The 11,264-nt window shown below is 37.9% G+C and overlaps 1 protein-coding gene and 1 non-coding gene across 2 annotated transcripts in view; one reads left to right on the top strand and one right to left on the bottom strand.

Annotated features, from left to right (window-relative positions):
* Window positions 1-81: 81 nt before the first annotated feature.
* The window catches only part of MPP4 (membrane palmitoylated protein 4), a 52,435-nt gene continuing 41,252 nt past the window's right edge, over window positions 82-11,264 (bottom strand). Inside the window, exons 17-21 of the mRNA XM_033230699.1 lie at window positions 10,000-10,080; window positions 5,471-5,564; window positions 4,974-5,082; window positions 2,960-3,094; window positions 82-612 (exon numbers count right to left, since the gene is read on the bottom strand). Of these exons, the coding sequence (XP_033086590.1) occupies window positions 421-612; window positions 2,960-3,094; window positions 4,974-5,082; window positions 5,471-5,564; window positions 10,000-10,080 (611 nt within the window). The 3' untranslated portion in view covers window positions 82-420. The remainder of the gene's footprint in view (window positions 613-2,959; window positions 3,095-4,973; window positions 5,083-5,470; window positions 5,565-9,999; window positions 10,081-11,264) is intronic.
* LOC117095455 lies at window positions 1,928-2,034 on the top strand. The gene has a single exon (XR_004441997.1). It is a non-coding gene; the product is annotated as a U6 spliceosomal RNA (small nuclear RNA).

Below are 11,264 nucleotides of genomic sequence, written 5' to 3'. Positions count from 1 at the left end.
CTTTCTTGCTGAATTAAGTAAGCACTTTTGGTAAAAGATGTTTTCATAAAACACGTTTCATAGAGTAAAATACAATTTCTGAAGTTAAATATTGCTTATTATATTAAGGAAAGCTCTTTATTTAAATCTTTAAAAGATGTGAAATCTGCAAAAGGTTCTCATACTCATTGACTTAACATTATTCATATTTCTACTACAGCTGCATATAAGATAAAGGAAAAAAAATTTTTTTAAGAGCCAAATAGGTAACTACATAACCATACAATAAAAATTTTTTCAAATAAGATTAATTAATAAACTACTGCACTTTTAAAGTTGTACATATTATAATGGGTCAAATACTGCTGTTTTAGATTGCAACTGTGGATTGCTGTAACAAGGGTACAGTGTTAAAACTCCAGCATTAAACAAGAAGTCTCATTAAGACTCAGTATCTGAGGAAATCCATGTTGCTGGTACCCACTGAGGCTCCTCCTGAGCCTTCTGTATGGCAGACAACAACTGGGCACATGCATCATGCAAGCTGTCATTCACGATCACATGATCAAAAAATTGGCCAAACTGAGTTTCCATTCTTTGGGCTAAATTTTCCATCTCTTGTAGGTCTTCATCCTTTAGGAGAAATAGAAAAATATGGATAGTACAGAATTAACTGGACAAATGGAAAAAATACAGTTTGTTATGCTGTCACATTCAGTCGTGAAACTACTTATAAAAACAGTAAGGTCGGCAAATTTTGCACAGATGATTTTTAATAACGTTTAAAAAATATTTTCTCAAAATTCTACAAAGCTAGCTAACTAGAAAATAGTAATTTTTTTTACCCTCTGTTAATCGAAATAATGTTGCTAAATATAGATAAAATTATTATTTTTTTTAGACAGGGTCCCACTCTATCCCAGGCTGGCATGCAGTGGCATCATCTCAGCTCACTGCAGCCTCTGACTCCCAGACTCAAGTGATCCTCCCACCTAGGCCTCCAGAGTAGCTGGGACTATAGGCACGTACCATCATGCCCAGCTAATTTTTGTAGAGAAAATGTAATTATTATAACAAGTATAAACATATCCTTCCAGATTAATGTAAAGCATAAGCAAAGCTGGGAAAAATATATCACTATCCACAGTATGTCATCCGTTATTTCTTAGAAATGTATTACTGAGATAAATTTTAATTTGTAATTTTTTTTAAATAATAAAAGACTGAAGTTTTTATTTAAAAAATGAGGTCCAATAAATGTCTTCTGAACTACAAAACTTATGTTTTAATCTTTAATCTTAATGTCTGATCATGTTTTGCAAAATTTAGTAATAGTTTGCAGACAGATTACTCCCCTCAGCTTCCCATATGAACTTATTTTACTCCTCCCTAAACACTTGAAACTCTTTAACCATATACAACATAAAACCAAAGAAAATGTACCAGTTTAAATAAAATTTAAACATAAATTTCAAGTGAACATTAATCTGATAGGAATAACATTATTTTAAAGATACAAAATGGCCACTTTCAACACGAGGATGGTATAAGCCAGTTATATTACTGTTTCTACTATCGTGAAATGTTCATTTAATGAAGGTAATTTGGCCTTCACTTGGCACTAATGCATTAAATTCATTGCTGTTATTTTCTTATTAGTTCACGAAAAATAGTACAACTTGTCACCAGTACAATCTGAAACACAAATACAAATGCAGGCACCAAAATCTTGTGGCTTTACAAAGTGACTATACATATGATCCAGAAACAATTTTGTTAATTTGTTTAGACTGCCATAAAAATGAGAACAATTTTAAATGCCCATAAGACTCAACAAATACATTCATGGACTCTACTGTTCACAAGGTAAACTGGAAAATCAGACCTCCATAGTCATTGAAAAAAATATGAAAATAATAATAAGAGAAAGGATAATTTAAAGATACCTGTGCTTGCTTTAGCAGCACATATACTAAAACTGAAACAATGCAGAGATTAGCATGGCCCTTGTACAAGCATGACATACAAATATTTAGTGAATCATTCATAGTTTTAGTTTCAATTTTGCCAGGTAAACAAATTCTGGAGATCTGTTTCACAACAATGTGAATATACTTAACACTAAATACTAACACTGAACTGTACACTTAAAACAGTTAATATGGTAAGTTTTATGTATTTTTACCCCACATACACACACACACATACACACACACAATAAATGGCTGTAATATCTTAATCTAGGTGATGGTTATCTGGGTGCATACACACCTAAAAACTCATTAAACTGTACACTCTATACACTTTACTGAATGCATGTTATGACTCACAATATTTAAAGTGTATTTCATGTAAAATATACGTATGCAACTGGAAAAAAATCACCTATTCTAGGATGAAATCACTGATTAATTTCACCTGGCTTGCCCCTTCTATTATTACCATCATCATTTTACAGATGAGATATACTCACTGAGCATTTTTAAAGTAAGCTTTTAAGTAAAAGATAATCTGTTTAAAATACAAATACCAGGTTCATATATGCCCAATTTCTGTTTGGCTTTGCAAACTATGGCTCAAGGATTTTTTTTTTTAAACTAGACCCAAAAAAATAAGAAAGAAAAAAATAAGGGTAGCATCATAGCATTTATTAAACTTTATTTTTATATCTGTAAGTGATGTCCACCCAAAAGGATAAATCGTAAGAGCATTATCCATTAGAAACAAAAATTACATTCTCTAACACAGATCCTGTAGAAACAGTACAGTTTTAAATTTTGTGTTTTTTATTGGTTGGTTGGTTTTGTTTTGTTTGTAAAATAAAACCAGAGTAAACTGGTTTTACTGAGGGCCTTTTGGGGAAGGGGTCAAAAAGGAGGAGGAGGACAATGAGATCAGAGATCCTCGGCCCGACCCAACCCAGATCTCTCCCACGCAGAAGTCACTGAAAGCAATACAGTAATTTTTGACTTGCTCTTACCTTGAACTTCATGTCCACAAAGTAGTCAGTAATAATCTTGGCATTTTTCCGAGATTGTTTCATACACCTCATATTTGATGGCTTTATAAATATGACATAGGGCTTCAGTTCATGAGTTCGAACCACTTGAATATCCTACACAGAAAATTCAAATGCACACTTGTTTTTTGTTTGTTCTGAGACATGGTCTTGCTCTGTCACCCAGACTGGAGTGCTGTGGTGCAATCACAGTTCACTGTAGCCTCAACTTCCCAGGCTCAAACAATCCACCCATCTCAGCCTCCCGAGTAGCTGGGACCAGAGGCACATGCCACCATGCCAGCTATTTTGTTTTGTTTTGTTTTTGAGACAGAATATCATTCTGTTGCCCAGGCTGGAGTGCAGTGGTGGGATCTCTGCTCACTGCAACCACCACCTTCCCAGTTCAAGCAATTCTTGTGCCTCAGCCTCCCTAGTAGCTGGAATTACAGGCTTGTGCCACCACACCCAGCTAATTTTTGTATTTTTAGTAGGGATGGGGTTTTGCCATGTTGGCCAGGCTGGTCTCGAATTACTGACCTCAGGTAATCTGCCTGCCTCAGCCTCCCAAAGTGCTAGGATTGCAGGCATGAGCCACCACGCCTAGCCCCAGCTAATTGTTTTTTATTTTTTATTTTTTGTAGTGATGGGGTTTCACTATGTTGCCCAGAGGGGTCTCAAACACCTGACCTCAAGAAATCCTCCCATCTCAGCCTCCCAAAGTGCTGGGATTATAGGCATGAGCCAGCGTACCTGACCTAAATGCACATTTAAAAACAGAAGTCCTAACTTTCTAGAGTCAACATAAAGCTTCTCAAAATTTCTAAGACCAGAAATTAGCAATTATTTTTAGGGGACATCTCATGTGCCCCCAACTGCTCAATTCTTAAAAACAAATGAACATTTTAATAATTTGAAGATGGAGTTTTAGAATCAAAATTAAGGCCAAATCCTGACTCTTACTAGCTATGACTAGCAATTGAAATCTTACTAGCTGAGCAACAGTCTATACATGAGAGAATCTCATTTACTGAGAGTAGGATTCTGTACATGCTCTCATATGACAAAGACAGACTCTCAAGATGGATCAGCTCTGTTTCACCTTCACTTCCCTTTCCTCTTGCTATTATCTCACATTGGATTCTACTGCCATCTCTTTTCCTCTGATTCTCTAGCACACAAAGTGTATTTCTAACGACAAAGAAAACATGGCTGGGCACAGTAGCTCATGCCTATAATCCCAGCACTTTGGGAGGCCAAGGCAGGTGGATCACTTGAGCCCAGGAGTTCCATTGCCAGACCAGCCTGGCAAACATGGCAAAACCCTGTCTCTACTAAAAATACAAAAATCAGCCAGGCATGGTGGCTTGCACTTGTAGTCCCAGCTACTAGGGAGGCTGAGGCACGAGAATTACTTGAACCCAGAAAGCGGAGGTTGCAGTAAGCCGAGAGCACGCCACTGCACTCTAGTCTGGATGACAGAGCAGGGCCTTGTCTCAAAAAACAAAACAAACACAGACACACACACACACACACATGAAGAAAATACAAAGATCACAAAAATTGGGCCTATGGATTGCATGTTCTTTATCTTAACTTGCTCACCCCTGCTCCATTCTACATGTGGTCTCAGGAAGGTAGCCACAGATATGACAACATAGAAACCTCACCTCCTTGTACAAAGCAACATCTTATTCACTCCACAAGAAGTGACCTGATGCCTTTGTGATCAAGGTTAAAGCAAGAAAGATTCTTGCTTCTCTTTGTGACCACCCACTCAGTTCTGCTTTTCTGTATAAGAAGCAAGACTTCTTTCCCAACTAAAACCAAAATGTTTTAAATTGACACATTAAGTAAGATCTTAGATATGAGAAATGGCCTTATTCTTAAAAGGCTAACAGAATAAATGTCTCAACTATAACCTACAGCATGTGCACAAAAAATGGACGATATGCATTCATCGTTTGGGGACATAAATATTCCACCATGGACCCACCTGAGGCTCTAAGTCCATGACGCAGATCTTTCTTTCATCAAGGACTGTTTGAACAGCATCCACACTAGTGCCATACAGGTGGCCTTTGTACTCACCATACTCCAGCATCCTGCAAGGGCAGGCCAAACAAAACAGAACGCTTTCTACAAAGAAAATATTATTAGTAGTAACATGAGGATAAACTGCACTAGAGTTGAATATAAATATGTGGACTTTATTAGCACAGAAAAAATGAATAGACATTCAAGGGGTGAACATAATGAGCATATCTAGAGTTTATGTATTTCCTCAAGTTCTCCAAGGTTTGCAAACTCCATTCTGCTCCCTTTCCAAACCCAGTGAGTTGGTATGCTGATATACCAATGTACATTTCATGCTTCACTCCTCAGAAACAAAAGGAATTACCCAGGAGCTTTGGAAAATACATAAAAATAGGGAATCTATTTTGAATGTAAAACAACAAGAGGCAAGAATCAGCTTCTGAACCTCCACTTTACCTGTGACTATATATGAGGCTTTCAAATGTTTCCTTGGACACATAGTGATACTCACGCCCATTCATTTCATAACTCTTTTTAGTACGAGTAGTGTCTATCAAGAAAAGGGAATGAAAGGTTTCAGTGTCTTCAAAATCCTTTGATTACCAATATACATTTGAATAAAGATATCTAATCAAAATAAATAAATGAATATACAATCAATTAGATAAAATGCTAGAACTAAAAAGAAGAAGCCTGAATTGGTGATAAGTTCTTATATCAAAATCAGTTAGTCTATAAACCTTTATTGAGTGCATATGGTGTGAAAAAGAATGCACTAGGTATTAAGCCAGCATAAGACCTAAGGTAACACCTGTCATTACTTCAAAACAAGTGCTAGTGAATTATGTGTGAACCTTTAGATGCCTAAAGGCTCCCAGGTAGCAATACCAATAATATCTTACATTTGGATAGTGCATTTCCCATCATCTCATTTCATCTTCCACACTCTTATCTTAGGTAAACTGTTAATATCTATATTTTACTCATAAGTAAAGCTTTTGGAGAAACTTGCTCACATTCATAAGACTGATGAAAAATGAAGTTGAAATTAGAACCTATGTATTCTGACTCCTCCTAGATGAATGTTTTTTACAACAATAGATGCTCAAATTTGAAATGGAGAAAGCCCAAGACATTCTGCAGTCTTGACTAGATGCATTAATATCCAAGTGAGTGGTGATTCGTTTTAGGGATCTCTAGGAGGGAAAGATTAGCTGTGTCTAGATTCAGTCTGATTCTTTGATATGGCCACTTTGATTATAGACTCTTCAACTTAAATAGTGACAGGTCATATAGAATATAGGAGTTCATCAAATATCTAAAAGTTATTTGTTGTTTGCTCATTCATTTATTCAACTAGTGTGTACTGAGTGCCTACTATGTTCCAGATATTGTGTTAGGTTCTGAAAACACAAAGACGAGTAAGACAGTTTCAACTCTGCATCCTATATACTATAAAGCTAGTCCCTTAATCTACATTACCACCAGTTCCCTTATTCATACAGATGTATTTGCATCTGACAAAGTTTAAGGATGAAATAGATCAACATCTGATGATATCAATACATGGAAATGATCAAGTAGGAGCTCGAAACCAGCCTTAAATTATCAAAGGAGTTACCAACCTTCAAGGGGGTCTAAAAGCAAATGTCATCTTGGGGTAATTTTTGTATTTTCCTTATTCAAGCCTCTCATCAGATCCTTAGAGTTCCTACAGTTACACCACATCTCCCACAGCTTCCTACTTAAAACAAAATTCTAGTAAAACCTTATAGCTCTCAGGTGATAGTGAATTATGTCAATCTAAACCCAAGATGATTCCTTCTCCTTTGCTTCCATTGGACTAACATTTATATGGTACGTTAAAGTCTGTGAATTGATGCATAACTTGAGGCATCCATTTTAAGCTTAAAACTTCCATTTAAAAAGCAAAATATGAGCAGTATTTTCTCATTTTAAATGATTAAAATTCTACATTGACATTCTTAAAATTCTTCTATATTCTGTGGGCATTTTATTTTTTTATTCAGACTATCAAAAAAATGGTGATTTGACCAGGGGCGGTGGCTCATGCCTGTAATCCCAGCACTTTGGGAGGCCGAGGCAGGTGGATCACCTGGGGTCAGGAGTACAAGACCAGCCTGGCCAACATGGTAAAACTGCATCTCTACTAAAAATACAAAAATTAGCTGGGTATGGTGACATGCGCCTGTAATCCCAACTACTCAGGAGGCTGAGGCAGGAGAATCGCTTGAACCCAGGAGGTGAGGTTGCAGTGAGCTGAGATCATCCCACGGCACTCCAGCCTGGGCAACAGAGTGAGACTCCATCTCAAACAAAACAAAACAAACAAACAAACAAAAAACACACAGAAAAGGAAAACGGTGATTTCTTTGGTAGTTTTTGTTTTTGAGATTAATGCCCATTCCTGTACATGAAAGCAGTACTTCAGAAAGCACAGCCTATGGGATGTGATCATAAAGCAACTTCTTGGTCTCCCACAGCCCTTCTGTGAGGCAAGATCTTCCCCAGCCCCTGCATAAAATCCTAGCAGTTTCCTGGCTAGGCACGGTGGCTCACGCCTGTAATTCCAGCACTCTAGGAGGCTGAGGTGGGCAGATCACTTGAGTTGCAGGAGTTCGAGAACAGACTGGCCAACATGATGAAATCCCGTCTCTACTAAAACTATAAAAATTAGCTGCGCATGGTGGCGGGTGCCTATAATCTCAGCTACTTGGGAGGCTGAGGCAGAAGAATCGCTTGAACTCATGGGGCAGAGGTTCCAGTGGGCCGAGATCGTGCCACTGCACTCCAGCCTGGACGACAGAGCGAGACTCCGTCTTAAAAAAAAAAAAAAAAAAAAAAAACAACCAGCAGTTTCCATGACTCTTTCACTCAGGTTTAATTTTAAAAGTCTATCATCACTCATGCCACAATTTCATTTTCATCAGCCAGTCTCAACTGACTAATTAAAATGCCATTCCCACATAGTCATCAAAATTATAAACTTCACTTAGATTTTAGGCTGCTTCTCCACACATCTGGCTCAAATTTGCTGCACCGGGGAAGCCTACGCTCAGAGAAGCCAGACAAGAGTATGAGTCACTTCTCTTCCCTTTCATTGTATTTCTACTGCTCCTGCTTCTCCCTCCCCTCGATAAATCTCACTTCCACTGGTTTAGAACTCTCTAAGGCTAGAGTGCGGGGAGGGAGAGGAAAGCAGGAAGGAAGGTTCTGGTTTGGCAAATACTGATTCTGGCTGGTATTGGCTTTCTTTAGATTTGGCAGATGCTGAAATCTGGCTCTTTCTCTCCTAAACCATATATTGGGTTATTTTGCAAACCCTATCACCTCTCAAGCCCATTCCTATTCCAGTTTGTCGTCTGTGATTCCTTCTAAAGCCAGATATATTTGGGAGTCCACTTTTGGCCTTTTTCTCCTCAGGCTTCCTCCTGGGCAGGAATCATATAACCCTGGGCTGACTTTCTTATACATTACCTGCCCAGATCTGGTCCTTAGGCAACATCACAAGTCTAGCTGTGATGGACCCTATGAGGACAGCCACTTCCCAAATTATAGCCATTGGCCACTTCCTGTAAGCTCTCCTCCTTTGGATTTTTCAGGTATAATTTGGACACCATTCTTCTGTGTCCCCCAAAGTTCAGGGGACACAAAGAAAGCTCTCTAAGTGGTCCCCCTAGGTTCCTCTGTCTTGCCTTGAGGGGAGTGGGGAGCAAGCACACCCACACACTCTTCCCACACTCAGCGAGTCTGGAACACACAGCATGGCTCTCTCCAATAAAAGCCTCCCTGAAATGCCCTCATGAATCTCCCTCCCCAAGCCTTTTATACCCTCGAGATGTGTGAGGAGTTTAACTTGTTTTCACTTTCCTCATTTAAAGATGTGCATCTTAGTGCCTCAGTCAAAATTTTAACTTCCTTTTACACATATTAGAAACTATGCATTATTATACATTATTATAAACATGCATTATTATGAAGTTTCTATTTTCTTGAAATCAGGAATTCTATCTCAAGTCTTGATCTTTTCTATTTTTACAATAAAACAGCTTTTCTTAGAGTGATTTTAAGGATGAATCTCAGTATGAAACAAATAATTTCTTCTATTTTTAGAATTGCAGCTCTCAAATGTCTTAAAGCTTAAAAAAAACCTCATATAACAACTCTAAGTGGGTAAAAAATTCACACAACTCTACACAAAGTCTGGAAGATTGTGTTTTAGGAGTTGGTTTGGAGCTGGTAGTAGTGAAGGGGGAGCTTAGGAGAAATAGAGGAGTTATGAGTAAAAGAAAATAAGAAAACACTTTTTTTTTTGAGTCAGTCTCACTCTCTCGCCCAGACTGGAGTGCAATGGTGCCATCTCGACTCACTGCAACCTCTGCCTCCCAGGTTCAAGCGATTCTGTCTCAGCCTCCTGAGTAGCTGGGATTACAGGCATGCAGCACCACACTCAGCTAAATTTTGTATTTTAAATAGAGATGGGGTTTCACCATGTTGGCCAGGCTGGTCTTGAACTCCTGACCTCAGAAGATCCACCCACTTCGGCCTCCCAAAGTGCTGTGATTACAGGAGTGAGCCACTCCACCCAACCAGAAAACACCATTTCTAAAACAGTTATGTATTGTATAATCATACTCATAAATTTATATAAACTTGTATGTGCATATATCAATTTTTAGATAGTAAGTACTGGGTGTATGTTAGCTATTATTGCTAACTATTAGTTTGCCTGAAAGGCCATCCATATAATTATTAAGAAATAGAAAAAAGCCCATTTAAAAGCCAGCAGCCTACATTCCAATAAACCAATTTTCCTTATTAAAATAAATATGGTTAGAAATACTTAAGAACTATCCCTAGTGTTGTATATTTTTACAACAAAGATGGAATGACATAGTTAAATGAGATCAGCAAAGAAAGTTTTACCAAAACACAAACCATTATGAAAGCAAAACTAAACATACGTGGCACAGCACTTTGAAAATGGCTGGGATTAAATTCAATAAGTTGTCTTCTGAGCTCATTTACTCCAACACCAGAGGGTCCTAAACACAAAAAGTCACACACAGAAATCATCAGATGTGGATAGATATAATTATGTGATGGAATCATCATTTTAGTCCTTCTATTGAAGAAACTTGAGAGCAAATATTTTTAGAGAAATTATGTAACTTCCTTTCTCATAAATTGGAAGAACCCCAGAAAACTTTTGGGAATTTTTCTAGTGACCCATGGAATAACCCACATTGCTTCAACATTCAGGAATGAGGTAAGGAATCGCAGGAACCTGACCCCCAGCCAACTCTATCTAATGTTGAATGCCATGAGAATTAGCTGGTCTCATTTTAGAGAATCACAGAGCTCTGCCTTTTCTTTTCAAATGAAGTTTTTATCAAATCACAACCAGAAACCAGCCTCGACAATTATAGGTTCTGTGACTTACAGAATTCAGGGGTACATTCCTGACAGGTGATTGAGTAAGCACCCCCATGTCCAGCTGGAGGCAGGGCTGACTTCATGGGTATAGAACCTGTGCAGTTACACAGGGCCCATGCTTAGAAGGATACTGTGCTTGGATGAATTATCTGCTATTGTATCTTGAAATCCTTGATAATTTTTTAACCAGGGGCCCTTGCATTTGCATTTTACAATGGGGCCTGCATATGATATTGCTGGTCCCAGCTGTAAGGCACGTTGTTCTGCTCTACAGGGACCTGCCTTGCTCATGAAGCTAAACACGCAGACAGGAAGGCAGTAGGATACAAGTTGCTACTGCTACAGGGACCAGCTTTGCAAAAGTCATGGGCACAAAAGCAGGTCACTCCTGCACTATATTTGCCATGATCTTTATAAGCACCAAAGATACAGTCCAGAAGATGTTACTTTTCTAAATGAGGTAATTACAAATTTCTTAGGAGAATGGACTTGAAGAATTTAACACATTTCTCAGGGAAATGGACGTTAAGAATTTATTTTCATGATACAGGTTAATGATCTGTCTGGGGAAACACTCATCTATGTTTATAGAACAATTCTAAGGAGACAAAAAAAAAATCTCAGTCATAACGACATCATAATACTTGTTATATAACAAGTAACTATATAGTTCATGGACACCATGGCATACCACATTCACTTGTAGATTTTTTTAAAAGCTTGATACAATAAAATGTTACTTAAAAACCCACAGTACAATGGTTTTATTTTGTTTTTTAAAAAAGGTATTTGT

Source organism: Trachypithecus francoisi, unplaced genomic scaffold (assembly GCF_009764315.1).
Source record: "Trachypithecus francoisi isolate TF-2019V2 unplaced genomic scaffold, Tfra_2.0 Lachesis_group13, whole genome shotgun sequence".
NCBI classification, from domain to species: Eukaryota; Metazoa; Chordata; class Mammalia; order Primates; family Cercopithecidae; genus Trachypithecus; species Trachypithecus francoisi.
The sequence above is the reverse complement of the archived record's forward strand: the minus strand, read 5'-3'. Positions and strand labels throughout refer to the sequence as shown.